At 37.2% G+C, this 14,398-nt stretch overlaps 1 protein-coding gene across 4 annotated transcripts in view; it reads right to left on the bottom strand.

The window, feature by feature from the left end:
• The window catches only part of tln2a (talin 2a), a 53,406-nt gene that overhangs the window by 3,763 nt on the left and 35,245 nt on the right, over positions 1 to 14,398 (bottom strand). For all 4 annotated transcript variants that reach the window (XM_058782014.1, XM_058782017.1, XM_058782015.1 and 1 more), the window contains 34 exons: positions 14,228 to 14,341; positions 13,978 to 14,112; positions 13,490 to 13,618; positions 13,266 to 13,368; positions 12,807 to 13,015; positions 11,797 to 11,916; positions 11,392 to 11,589; positions 11,171 to 11,310; positions 10,989 to 11,082; positions 10,818 to 10,907; positions 10,084 to 10,206; positions 9,834 to 9,977; positions 9,560 to 9,721; positions 9,308 to 9,448; positions 9,044 to 9,225; positions 8,763 to 8,895; positions 8,034 to 8,135; positions 7,766 to 7,936; positions 7,531 to 7,677; positions 7,320 to 7,421; positions 7,086 to 7,205; positions 6,848 to 6,994; positions 6,525 to 6,694; positions 5,379 to 5,562; positions 5,131 to 5,256; positions 3,601 to 3,717; positions 3,240 to 3,425; positions 3,024 to 3,131; positions 2,320 to 2,425; positions 1,775 to 1,899; positions 1,107 to 1,232; positions 910 to 972; positions 647 to 829; positions 370 to 495 (listed from right to left, as the gene is read on the bottom strand). In XM_058782014.1, the coding sequence (XP_058637997.1) occupies positions 370 to 495; positions 647 to 829; positions 910 to 972; positions 1,107 to 1,232; positions 1,775 to 1,899; positions 2,320 to 2,425; positions 3,024 to 3,131; positions 3,240 to 3,425; positions 3,601 to 3,717; positions 5,131 to 5,256; positions 5,379 to 5,562; positions 6,525 to 6,694; positions 6,848 to 6,994; positions 7,086 to 7,205; positions 7,320 to 7,421; positions 7,531 to 7,677; positions 7,766 to 7,936; positions 8,034 to 8,135; positions 8,763 to 8,895; positions 9,044 to 9,225; positions 9,308 to 9,448; positions 9,560 to 9,721; positions 9,834 to 9,977; positions 10,084 to 10,206; positions 10,818 to 10,907; positions 10,989 to 11,082; positions 11,171 to 11,310; positions 11,392 to 11,589; positions 11,797 to 11,916; positions 12,807 to 13,015; positions 13,266 to 13,368; positions 13,490 to 13,618; positions 13,978 to 14,112; positions 14,228 to 14,341 (4,626 nt within the window). The remainder of the gene's footprint in view (positions 1 to 369; positions 496 to 646; positions 830 to 909; positions 973 to 1,106; positions 1,233 to 1,774; positions 1,900 to 2,319; positions 2,426 to 3,023; positions 3,132 to 3,239; positions 3,426 to 3,600; positions 3,718 to 5,130; positions 5,257 to 5,378; positions 5,563 to 6,524; positions 6,695 to 6,847; positions 6,995 to 7,085; positions 7,206 to 7,319; positions 7,422 to 7,530; positions 7,678 to 7,765; positions 7,937 to 8,033; positions 8,136 to 8,762; positions 8,896 to 9,043; positions 9,226 to 9,307; positions 9,449 to 9,559; positions 9,722 to 9,833; positions 9,978 to 10,083; positions 10,207 to 10,817; positions 10,908 to 10,988; positions 11,083 to 11,170; positions 11,311 to 11,391; positions 11,590 to 11,796; positions 11,917 to 12,806; positions 13,016 to 13,265; positions 13,369 to 13,489; positions 13,619 to 13,977; positions 14,113 to 14,227; positions 14,342 to 14,398) is intronic.

Consider the following 14,398-nt stretch of genomic DNA (forward strand, 5'->3'; position numbering starts at 1 on the left):
TTTTGTTGTCTACATACATTTATTTATTTATTAATTATCCATCCATCCATTGATAATAATATTAATAAAACAAAGAAGAAAAAGAAACAAGTATTATTATTGCTATTATTATTATTATTATAAAATCATTTAAGCAGCAATAAAAATGACCTGAAGATGCATTTTAGACTTATTCTGAGTATTTTTGTATTACATTGCATATTTACACAGTTCATTGTCTATATAAATATATTTATTATTATTATTAACAACAACAAAAATAAAATAATTATTTCAATAATATTATTTTAATAACAATACATTTATTATTATTATTATTAACTAATTATTATCAAATTATTATCAAATTAACCATTGATAGAATCTTACCTGAGCAATTCCTCCAACAAACCTGGTCTTGACCACCACATTATCATCATCCGCCTTGTTGAAAGCAGCTTTCTGGGCAGCTCGAACCAGACTGTCAGAGGCCCGTTTCACAGCATTGCCTGCAGCCTGCAGATAACACATAAGTAGTTCAAGAAATGTGCCTACGAAATTCATGTTCAATGAAGGCAGTAATGTTTATATGTGAACTTGTACAGTGCAGTTACCATTTAAAATATCAGAATGAATTCAGTATTTTTCTTTATGTAACCGTATATACCTGTAGCCTCCTCATAGCCTCTGAATCCTGCTCAGCTTTAACCTTGCACGCCACCAGCAGCTGTGCAGTGGAAGCAGCCACTTGTTTGGCAGAAGAGATGAGCTTTTCTTCACTGGCATGACCTTGGACTGATGCATTCGCTGCCTCACAGAGGTTACTGGTGGCTGCGGCAACCATGCGTGCCTGTAACAGTGAACAAACAGAGAAGTCATAAAGGAATGACATGACATTTTAACCGCACTTTTTAATCCTTGAGGACTTACAGCAGATATTAGCCCTTGGGACCACTGTCCATCATCCACAGCATTAGCAGGGATGGCTCCCACCTTCAGGAAGGAAAAAAAAAATGGGTAAAACTGAGTAAATGAAAAACTAAAAAAAAAAAACGGTTGCTATAAATAATCATTTTTTACGGACTGATTAATAAACATTTTTTGCAGCTCACACTATATTTTCTTACCTTGCCCTGGGCTACGAGTTCTCGCTGAGCTGCTGAAGCGGATTTTACAAGAGCACTGGTGGCTGCAGCGATAGATTTGGCTGCCTCAAGTATCTGCCCTTCAAAGTCTAAATTCTCATCAGCTTGCTGCAAACAAAAATCAAAATATCATGAAAAATGCAGTTGTAACATCTTGAAGAGTTAATAAGAAATTGGCTCCCTGTGTTAGCCTGTATATAGTTGTGGTAATCATAATATATAATTAACAAACAAATACACAACTGGAAACATTCTATAATTTTTTTTTGATGTTTTTGAATGTCTCTTATGCTCACTAAGGTTGCAGTAAAAACTATTGAGGTCCATTACATTTAATTGAAAATTAAAATCAAAATAAATTCTTAATGAATCCTGAAGGTTCAAGTGACACTGAAGACTGAAGTAATGGCTGCTGAAAATTCAGCTTCTCCATCACAGGAATAAATTGTATATATTAAAATGCAGCTTTGGTGAGCATAAGAGACTTTTTTCAAAAACATTACAAAATCGTAATTATTCTAAACCTTTGACCACTAGCGTTTATACATTTCATTACACATAATTGCAAGTATTACAGAGCACCGCACAGTGCCTTTACAATCCATCAATTTAGCGTAGTCATAAAAGAGTGTATTAAGCATGTACATTACCTTTGGTTTGGCTCTTGGTTTGAGCTGCTCAAGTTTCTTGGCTGCTGCTTCGATTGAGGCTGCAGCTCCCAATAACTCAGTTTCGGCGATCACAGTGGGATCCTCAGGGTCGACCCACTCAGTGCCTAAACACACAATACACACAATTAACTAATGTTTGGCAAGGCCTGGAACCAATACATGGGCGGCATGCTGCAATAACTGAATGTGTGTCAGCTGAATAAAAACAAAAACAAATTAATGGTGTTTTTTAAAACAAAGCAAGCCAGAGAGTAATTAATTTAGTCACAGTGCTGAACACAAATGAAATGCCACAAAACAAATGAACAAGACACAAATGTGGTTAAATAAGAAAATGTTCAAAATGAAGACCGGAAAGATGGAATTATTTTGTACTGGCATCTTACGGTACTCACCCTCATCTTAAGCGAGACAGGAAAAATAGGAAACTTTACTCAGCACAGTAAGTCCAAAGTATCCCCAAAGTACACAGAGTGAACACGTTTGTGTCTTAGTGAAGGTGTGCGTCACAAAATCTCTCTTACCTTTCATTGCCTCCGCTGTTTGAATCAGTTCAGTGACGGCTGCAGCAACCTTTTTAGAAAACATCGCCAATTTCGGTTTCTGGTCACCTGCTGGCTTTTGTAAGACCTGAAATAAATATATGAACATAAACAGTTCTGGTTAAAGGGGTCATATGATGCAATTTCGTGTTTTCCTTTGTCTTTGGAGTGTTACAAGCTGTTTGTGCATGGCGCCGGCGCCATGTCCTGGAGACGCTGTGTGTTTCGTTGTGAAAGCAAAAGTACTTTGTTTGGCCTTCCAAATGAGTACACAACTAAAAATCAGTTGTTAAGTTGTATTTACAACACTGCTCCAGAACAGTTCAATGCAAATATTCGAGTATCACAATACGGTAAGGGGTGTAACATTTCCGTCACACGCTTGAGGTATTCGGCCAATCACAACACACTGGATAGCTGGCCAATCAGAGCACACCTCGCTTCTCAGAACGATGAGCTTTGTAAAAATCAGGTTTCAGAAAGGCGGAGCATAGAGGAGCAACAATAATGTACAGTATGTGGAAAATAATGGGGGTTTTTTAACCTCAAACCACGTAAACACATTGCATTACACCAAATAATGTTCTTTTTAGCAACATCACATGACCCCTTTAAGACCAATCCTGAACAAAAGCACCATCAAAGCACCATGCAGATTCATTGTGTGTAAATGACTGTGTTTGTACCTGTAGGACATGTTCAAGGAGCTCTATATATCCATTGGTACATTCAGTGCCGTATAATAGAGCTCTGCTCCTGACCTCGTCACTCACTTCCTCATGATACGCCGCTTGCTGAGGGAAAGATATTAGAGTCCATTATGTGCACCAAAAACACATTTGATAATCCACCGATGATGAAGCATGGAGGGACACAGGCAGAAAGCAAGTATATGCACACACCTTGCATGTGGTCAGCATATCGACTATGACCTTGCGGCTGAGGTTTGCTGTGGAGATGACATCTTCCTGTCTGGCAGAATTTCCTGCTGCAACAGCTTTGGCAGTTGCTGTGGTGATGCCCTTCGTCGTGCGAATGAACTCTTCAGGAGTGGTTGATTTCACAGGGGCTACTCTAGACTGAAACACCTGATGATGACACAATTGTTAGTTTAAATGTTTTACATTCAGCTTCGTCACAACTTTGTCTATATTTAAGCAAGATTTGTACACAGGTCAAAATTAAGGGCAGTTTAAAGAATTGATGATTAACACAATAAAAAAAATTATGCGCTTACACCCTTTTCTTGTGTGTTCAACTTACTGTGAGTTCCTGTCTGATGCACTCGATAGTGGCTTCCAAAGCTCTGGTTCCTCTTGAAGCCTCATCCTCCACTGCCTTCACCGTTTTCAGTAAGGATGTTACATTAGTTACCATAACCTGAACACACAGACGTAAGGCATACATTTACATTTCACTTCTGAGAAAACCACTCCCAGTGTCACCATTAGTTGAACTTTTACAGAAGAACATTTGATGGCAAAGTTCACTATTGCAAACGTCTGCCTTTGGAAACCAGCAATTTATAGACAACTTATTTTCTCCTATCTTCTCAATTTATAAAGACATGTGTGACCCTGGACCACAAAACCAGTCTGGGGTATATTTGTAGCAACAGCCAAAAATACATTGTATGGGTCAAAATGATCCATTTTTCTTTTATGCCAAAAATCATTAGGACATTAAGTAAAGATCATGTTCCATGAAGATATTTTGTAAATTTCTTACCGTAAATATATGTAAATATATTCTTACACATATGTGTGACCCTGGACCACAAAACCAGTCATAAGTGTCATCCAAAGCTATAAAATATTTGGATAAATAAGCTTTCCATTGATGTATGGTTTGTTAGGATCGGACAGTATTTGGCCGAGATACAACTATTTGAAAATCTGGAATCTGAGGGTGCAAAAAAATCCAAATATTGAGAAAATCGCCTTTAAAGTTGTCCAAATGAAGTTCTTAGCAATGCATATTACTAATCAAAAATGAAGTTGATACATTTACGGTAAGAAATTTACAAAATATCTTCATGGAACATGATCTTTACTTAATATCCTAATGATTTTTGGCATAAAAAAAAAAAAATCAATAATTTTGACATATACAATGTATTTTTGGCTATTGCTACTAATATACCCCAGCGACTTAAGACTGGTTTTGTGGTTTTCACTGACTGAAATAAAGCTGAAATAAAAATTTAATTAAATTAAATTAATATATTAAATGAAAAATACACCAGAAACCTCTCTCGCTCTAGATATTTATATAAACAAAATGACTATGCAAAATATGAAAATAAAAGCCAAAATATAAATAAATATTTAAAACAGTACAGGATACTAAAATAACACTGATCTAAGGTCAAACTGGTAAAATCACCTTTTTTTTAATACTAAAAATGAATGAATCCAAACTCATGCAGAACTATGCTATTAATAGAGCATGTAGTTCATTTTATTCATCAATATTTGGGACTCAGTGTGCAATGAGAATGATAGTAGATGGAGAAGAAAACATTAATTTTCTCATTAATAATTAATCTGATTAATGGCACACACTGGAATGAGCTTCTCACCAGAACACTTTTACTCATATCTGAGTTAGGAGACATTTCCATCCGTGCAGCCAGATTTCTGAAGGACAACTGGGAGATTACAGTTTCAGAGACAAATTTATAACAGCTAATTTTCTAGATGGAGTGTTTCTTACCAAGTTGAGGTATGACAGAGAATGTGGAAAAGGGAGAATAATATTTATGTTATGCAGAGGTGTTTTTGACAGTCATACCTTGGCCGCACTCTTGAGCTGGAACATGGAGGGGTCATCTGCTGCTTTTCCTGCCGCACACTTGGTGGCACTAATGAGCTCAGCTAAAGCTTTAGCAACATCCTTCACTGCGTTGATCAGCACCACCTACGAGGAGATGAATGACAATAACACATGTGCATTCCAGAGAGATGACCTACGAGCGGGTGCTGGTAAATCCCTTTGTTTGACTTCTCATCTGTCCTCATCACTTTCTCCATGGCTCTCACCTGTGTTTCCGGGTCATCCGGGCCTATGCTGGCTGCTCCTAATTTCACTACATCTGTGAGCTGTGTGATGGTTTTGGCAGAAGACTGGGCAGCCTGGGCCAGCTTCTCTTGACTTGATGCTGCACCTGAAACAAGGTTCTTGGTGTCCTCCACCAGTGCTTTGGCTGTCTTCAGAATATTCTCCCTAAAAACAAAGAGAGACAATTGAAGTAGTAAAAGTTTTATTATAATGCTTATGTACATAAAAACGATTTCATATGCTGCCTTCTTGCTTAGGCACATTTATTAGCATTACTCTTTAATATGTGATTCTGATTAGTCAATTGTAGCATTCTGGGTTTTTTGTTTTTTTTACTGTTAAATAGTATATTTGACATTTCTCTGGTAACCAATCTCCTGTGCTGTTCCATGTTTCTAGTATCACTCCCTGGTCTCTTTCATCTCAAGCAATAAAACCAATTATGTATACAAAAATTCAATATAGAAAATACATAAATAAATTCAATATATAAAATAAGCAAATTAAATAGAAATTCAATATATAAAATATATCAAATGTATGTATAAATTCAATATATAAATTAAGTAAATAAAATAGAAATTCAATATAAAAATGAATTCTATATTTAATATCCAATTATTTAATAACTTAAGCAGGTTAGACATCAGGCATGTGCAATGGGGGGGTGCTTAGGGCCTCAAGCCCCTGCCCTTTTTCCAAAATTAACCAAAACTGCCTCTCTCTCTCAACAGTTATCAACAATAATATTGTGGTCAATATTGTGTGTGCAAAACCAAGCTCAAATATCATTGGACAATGTGAAGTGGGATGGTATTTTCCGCTCATGGTATTTTATTTATAAATCAGTTGAAACTACATAGCCACTGTCTGTTTTTTTTTTTTTTAACAAACCTGAAATTGCTAGAGTAGAGGTAGTCTCATTAATTGTAAGTAGTGTTTAATTTACTCCTATTTACATACTGCATATTGATATACTGTTAACCATTTGACGAAACTATCATTGTTGGTTAAATGAAGCTCAAGTGCCACCAACAGGCCAATCATTTTTATTTCAGGGCATCACAAATGACTGGAAACTGTAAATGAACCCTATTGCACCCTATTGTACTGTAACCCCACTGTACCTGTGATCAGCGAAGGAGTCTGAATCGTTCTCAGCATTGAGTGTGCCAGCAGAAGCAAACATGATGGTGGTGTCCAGGTCAGCGATGATGCCTGATACAGCACTGGCAGCAGTGATACAGGCTTGAGTGCCCTTATTACCGGCTTGCAATGCCGAAAGCACCATAGACACCTACAGAAAACAAACTCGCATTAAAAAAAAAAAAAAAAAACACTTCTACTATATGCAGATTTTGACAATTAAACAGAAAACACCAAGAACTCATTGACAGGAAGCTGTATGAAAAGCATATAATTGAATTTTATGAGTTCTGCATTTTAATACCTTCTCTGTGACAGCACGTGCACACTCAATAAGTTCTCTCTTTGTGAACGAGTCAGATGGACTGATCTGCAGCGCTCCAGCCTTCTGAACGAGCACAATACAGCCATGCCCCAGTTCCTGCACTCGTGTCTTTATCTGGAACCCGATCTACAATCACCAATAAACACAGGGGTCAGCATGTGTGTGTGTGTGTGTGAAAGAGAAATACAGAGAGACCATGCATCTATATCTCAGTCACCTCCTCTGGTTCAGCAGTAGCAGCAGCCAGACGTCCCTGAACTGCAAGCTGACTGTAGTCTGCAGTGACGTGAGAGGCCAAACTGCCCAGATCCTCCGGAGCACTCACTGATTTAGTGATCTGAGGGAGAGTATGAAGGGATACAGTGTAATTAGACACCAAAGTCCATAAACAAATATTTATGATATAAAGAAATATATGAAACACTATGTGTAGAAAATTATGATTGCTTACCATCTCCTGTGCACTGACAGCAATAGCTTTGGAGTATCTCACCATGGTGGTCTGATATTCTACAAATGAACCTTCTGGTTCTGGTGGGGTACCTTCACCTAACTACAGAATGACAGGACCACTGAAATGTTTTAAATCATTTAAAATACTTAAAATGTCAATTATTTTCAACTAAATGGAATTACAATGTGTATTAAGGCAGGGTTATTACCTTGCCCATGGCATCAGCAATCGAATCCACCATGCCGCTGACCATGCCAACTTCACTAGCAGCTTCATTCAGGGTCAGCAAGAGGTCATCAACAGCTTCCCTCATCAACTGTGCAGCTTCTGCTATGGCATCATGGGTATGAGCCGCCTGAAGACAAATGAGTTAATGAATTTGCTAAAAGACTGAAATTTTCTATGAAGAAACCCTCAAATTTGAATGAATGAAAGAGAAGTACCTTTGGGTTTCCACCACCTTCTTTGGCAGCGTACAGCATTTGTAGAGCAGACTCAGCAAGAGTCTTGGTCTGATCCAGAATGTTCATCTGCTGCTGATGATCCAAGATTTTGGAAGCCATGCCCATAGAGGCGGAGACGAGAGGAGTGAAGTAACTGACCAGCTGAGAGACCTGAGGGACAGACGCAGGTTTGAGTTAAATATGGCATGCATTAGGGTTGAAAACTATATGACAATTAATTTTAGACTGTAAAGGCAATTTTAGTCACCTTATGACCCAGCTGGGCTGCTTCTCCTTTTGCTGCTGTGGAAATCGGCTCAATCAGATGACCCACCTCCTGAACAGATGATGTTAACTGCTCCTGCAAAGCCTGAAATGTACAATAATGGTTAAGGACTCCTGGTTAGAAAACCCACTGTAATTTTCTGATCCTCACATAAAAATATTGGTTACAGAAGATTTAACTCGTAATTTTCTGATTTATCGTGAAAACAAATGCACAAAACAAAGTGTGGGGAAAAATGAACCAACAGTTCTTTCAAACAGAGAGAGCTGACACTGACGAAGACAGAAACATCATTATACTATATAATTACAAAATAGGCACCATATTAAATTCACTAAATGTGACATTTATTATAATGGACATAGAGATCAATTTAAAAACACTTAAAATTAAAAGTTAATTTATGTTCTCCCAAATAAGTGTTAAAAATTATGGCTTTAAATGTTACTGTTATGTTATGGCGATAATTACTCATTTTATATGTATTCATTATCAGAAATAGGAAAAGATCCATGCATCAGAGGCATCAGTATCAGCTATACTTGCCTTCATTCATTGTAAAAAGATGCCACTAAAAGAAAATATAATTTAAAATGTAACATCGTTATGTTGTTTCTACATTAATTTGTCGATTTTCCAGAAAAACATACAAGAACAAGAAAATAAAGAGGGGGAAAATACCCAGTAGCTGCAGTATAAACACACATTTACCTCAGATGAAACTTCATCTCTACGTGGAAGATTTTGGCTGACAGCTGCAAGAGAAGCCTGCTCAATATCTCGAATGCATTTATTGATATTATCAATGGCTGAGTCACATTCCTTCTGGCCAGGGGCTTTATCCCTGTAACATCAATCACATGAACACAAGTTATTGTAAAAAACAAAACAAACAAACAAACAAAAACCCCAAAAAAATCACATTCATAGTAGCTCATTTCTATTCTGCGGGTCTCATACAAACTACAAAACTGTGACTATATGCGTGTTACCTGATAGCAGTAATGAGGCTCTTGATGGAGTCCGACACGGTGCGTGAATGGCTCGCCAGTAATGACCATGTGGGTGGATCTTTGGGGTTCATAACCAATGACCTAGCTGTCTTCAAAAGGTGGGTGGAGCTATCAAGCATGGTGCGTGCCGAGTGGATGATTGGATCCTGTGCAGCAGAACCCTAAATTGTGAGTAGAAAAACATAAATATGAGTAACGAGGACACAATCATAAGTAACAATCCAATGAAGAAGAACCTCGTACCTCTCTACTTATCTGTGCAGGAACACTAGCAAACTCTGGATTGGAAGCAAACGTGGTCAGACTGTCAACAGCTTCAATGAGTGGCGCTGTGGCAACACGACATTTCTCACGGTTTTCCTCAGAGAAATCTCCATCCAAAGCCTATGGTGGGAGAGAAGAGGTAAATGTTAGAAAATGATGTTAGAGAACAATCATTTGATGTCACTGGAGTGGATAAAAGTTGGATTAATGTATAAAGAGAAGTGGTTTAACCTTGATTGTTTTGACTAGGCTGGCTGTGCTGTTGGCCACTTCTTTGGCTGACTGCACGAAGTGTCTTTTAGCCACAGGGTTTGCAGTCTTAGAAGAGGCCAGTCGGCAAGCATTACACAGCGCTGAGGTGTGTTTAGCAACAATGGTGGCAGCTGAGAGCACCTGCAACATGCACATATTAATATTTTGGCCTTAAAAGTGCAGATGAGGATGTTGCAGAAAGACAAGTTTTGGGCTCAATTCCAAACACTACATGCCTAATGTCTGACACTACCTGGGAAGGACTACTGTCTGGGTCAACAAGATTTTGGCAAGCCATCTGGATTGCCTGATTAGCACGAGCGAACTGGATAGGATCTACTAAGCCTGGATGTCCAGCTTGACTGTTGGGGTCAGACACACCCACCAGGTAAGCAGCCTAGAGACACATCAAAAAACAAGTATGATTGATACATACATAAAGAAAATGTTTAATGGTTGTGAACAAATTATGACATTAAAGGGCAGAGTGGGTAGTGTCTTACCTGTCCAGCTGCTTCGGTAAGACCACACAGAGCTTTAGAGGCTCCACCCACACAGTCTCCAAATGCAGGAACATCTCCTGTCTTGCAGTTATGAGAAATCCCGGCCATAGACTCACCGAGAATCTATATATCAGAAAGAGGTGGTTAACAGATCGGTTATCATCTAATGATATGCATCAATATTTAACTGTATCAACAGGCTAAATGAATATTGCTGTTCAGCATCATAACAGCAGTTTTGCCCATTTAGTATGTGAGATCCATACTTGAAATGCTTATACTAAAATCTGCATTATGCACTTTTGTAATAATATACACTACCATTCAAAAGTGTGGTGTATGTAAGACTTTTTAATGTTTTTGGGAAAAATAAAAATAAAAAAAGTCTCTTACGCTCACCAAGGCTGCATTTATTTGATCATAAATAGAGTAAAACAGTAATATTGTGAAACATTTTTGCAATTTAGAACAACCATTTTCTATTTTATTATAGTTTGAAATTTAATTTATTTCTGTGATGGCAAAGCTAAATTTTCACCAGCCATTACTCCAGACTTCAGTGTCACGTGATCCTTCAGAAATCATTCTAATATGCTGATTTAGAGCTCAAATAACATGTAAAATGTTTATTTGCTTGTACCAGTACTGAATAAACATTTGCTATAAAAATCCTGATAGTATTCCAAGTAAATAGACAGTAAATAAACCTCCAATAATAGTTATGTTTCTGTTACCTTAGAGTTCTCCATGACACTTTCAATGCAGTCAAAGTAGGAGAGATCATTGACTGGCTCATTTTGGTTATCTAGCAGTCCCCTAACAGCCTGTAACTCACAAAAAAGAATTTTTTTTCAAATATTAAAACAAATTACTTAATAGTGTGCACTGTATGCATTGTATAATACCTCAAGCTCTCTCAGAGCATTGTCACATTCCCTCTGTCCTGGGGCATTCTGGGTACACAGCGTAATCAGCTGATTGATGCTGTCAGTCACCGTTCTGAATAAACACGCAGTGAGAGAGAAGGTAAAAAGACAGAAACAACAGCACATATAAAACATGCATAAATAAACATGGCGTGAAGTACCTGGCAGCAGCAGCGAGCAGGTTCTTTGCACTGCCTGCTGCAGGGTCCACAGATAAAGACTTGGCAGCCAACAGCAGCTTACTGGAGGCCATTGAGATGTTCTTCAAATTCCCAATCACTTGTATTTGATCATCCTTACTCTTAACAACCAAATATGACTTATTATTTCAGGAAAAGGAAGACATATCCACATTTTCATGTTCATGCTCCACATATCATACCTGGGTGTGGCCGGCCATCTCAATGCCAGCATCCAGAAACTCATCAAAGTCCTCACTGAACTTTCCAGAAGCATCTGCAAGCTGGCAAGTAGTCCCTCTAGAGGCATGGACCACATCACCTGCAGACTGGTTCAGATCAGCAGCAGTCTGGTTCAGGTCACTCTGAGCCTCCTGGAAGGTCTTACTGCATGGAGGGAGCTGCAAAAACAAAAAAAGTAACAAAACACTCAGCTGTGTACATTCAATAATTTAAGCATGCACTATATTGAGGACAGTGAGAGTACATTAAGGGACAAAATAAACTTTCAAGTTACAATTTTTGTGGAGCATTTTCATGAATTAGCATTTAGCATATTGGGTGATGACAAAAAAAAAAAAAAAAAAAAGTCTTTGTTTGTAACTCACCATCTCTACAAGTAGTTTTTTGCTAGCTTCTCCGATGCTTTTCAGAGCCATATCAACATCCTTTTGTCCAGGTAGACAGTTCACACATGCATTCAGTGAGTGGGACACAGCTTTTGCTACCTAACACACAAAACAAGACAACACACCTAAATATTTAACTTAAATAATTATGTTTTAAAACAAATTATATATATATATATATATATATATATATATATATATATATATATATATATATATATATATATATATATATATATATATATATATATATATATAAAATATTGTGCTGTCAAACAATAAAAGTTTTTGTTTGCATAATGTGTGTGTGTTCTGTGTATATTTATTATGTATATATAAATACACACACATACAGTATATATTTTCAGAATATTGACATGTATTTACATGTCTATATTTATATTCGTATATTTTATATTACATATAAATATATATATAATATCGTGCTGTCAAACAATACAAGTTTTTGTTTGCATAATGTGTGTGTGTTCTGCGTATATTTTATATTACATATAAATATATTTAATATATAAACATAAAATTTTTCTTAAATATATACATGCATATGTTTGTATTTATATAAACATAATAAATATACACATGTAAACAAGAGCTTTTATTTTGGATGTGATTAATCGTTTGACAGCACTAATATATATATATATATATATATATATATATATATATATATATATATATATATATATATATATATATATATATATATATATATATATATATATATATATATATATATATATATATATATATATATATATATAGATAGATTATATTTCTTTCAGCAAGGATGCTTTAAATTGATCAAAGGTAGTTTATTTTTTAAATTCAGTATTGTGGTACTACTAAAATTGCTGGATCCTCAATGATAAACTGTGTGTGGATTTCCTAATTTCTAAGTTAATATTTTGAATAATAACATCTGTTAAATGATTGATTTTAGTTTAATGTTCTTCTCTTTCCCCCCTCACCTGCGCTAGCCTCTGTTGTATCTCTGCATCACCAGGAGCAACCAGTGCCTCCTTGGCTTCAGAAATTAATTTAGCTGATCCTTCCATAACCTCGCGAGCAGAATCCAACATGGCTGCAGCTCCAGCAGGGTCTGATGAGGTGGCAGCAACACCCCTCGCAGCCTGTGCTAATGTCTTAAGAGCCTGGGCAGTTTCACTGGCAGCTACACCTGCAAACACATACAATTCACAGCTGTGTGTGCGAACCAGAATATATGTTTGTTTGTTTAGCTATATTTTAGGGAACAAAACAGTCCCTGGAGGCTAACTTAATTTGACAAAACCTCTAGAAACATCCTCAAATATAAATAAAATGAATAATTTTGTTTATTTTTTTATTCCAAAAAATCTTAACAGAGCTGCAAGACATGCCCCCATTTAGCCAAATAAATGTGTTGCATACGAGAGTGTGTGTATTACCTGTGTAATGCTCATTTCCCTGTGCTGCACAGGTAAGCAGTTGGGCCATTGAGGAACCAACAGCCTTAGATGTGCCACCCAGATCCTGAGTGCATTTTTCCAACTAAACCACAAAAATGAAATAACATCAAATGAATGCATAATCAGTATGTCTATGTTGAAAATATATATTTTGTCAATTACAAAATAATAGTATCATTGATATTAAATGGGTCTCAACTCACTGATTCCCCAGGTAAAGGTTTCAGCTGTCCCTCGGAAGCTGACATTTTTGCATCGTGGAGTTCATTCTTAAGCGTCTGCACAGCAATAAGGGCAGAGTCGATCTCCATGGGGCCGCATGCCTCGTGAGCCTAGATATCACATGACGGGATTTGATTAAGGGATAGTTCAGCCAAAAATGAACATTTTGTAATTTACTCACCCTCATGTCAATCCAAACCTGTAACAGAGAACAAAATATTTTGAAGAATGTTGGTAACCGAACAGTTTCGGTTCACATTGACTTCCATCGTATATTTGTCCATACAGTGAAAGTCAATGGGAACTGAAACTGCATGTTTACCAACATTTCTCAAAATATATTTTTTTGTTCCACAAAAGAAAGTCATCAAGGTTTGGAATGCCGCTAGGGTAAGTAAATGACAGTCTTCAGTTTTGGATTGTCTACTCATTAAATACATGTGTGGAGACGACAGTCGACAATCAGTACCGTCTGTGCAGCAGTGCGGAGTTCAGCCAGGCAGGTGGCCAGGTTCTTTGCACACTGCCCAAGCTGCATGGCTGCCGCCTGATCCGTCACAGTCGGCACAGACGACTTCGCTGAAGACACCATCTTACTTCCAGGCTGGAAGACAAACATGGAATTAGACTTTTTAGCAATCAAAGAGCACTTTTAAAGAAGAGTGATGTTATCAGATGAGTGACAGGTGGTTAGTATCAGTGAAAGGATTGATGGTTACCTGAAGGAAGTTCTGACTGGCAATGATGAGGGCAAGTTGGGCACTACCATCCTCTGGCTGACCCTGACTGCCCCTCACTCCCTGCACCAGCTGAGGAATATGGTCAGCTACAGCCTAAAGCACATGAACACAGAGAATATAAACACACAGTTATAAACACAACAGGAGGAC

This window comes from Onychostoma macrolepis, chromosome 07, assembly GCF_012432095.1.
Source record: "Onychostoma macrolepis isolate SWU-2019 chromosome 07, ASM1243209v1, whole genome shotgun sequence".
Lineage (NCBI taxonomy): Eukaryota > Metazoa > Chordata > Actinopteri > Cypriniformes > Cyprinidae > Onychostoma > Onychostoma macrolepis.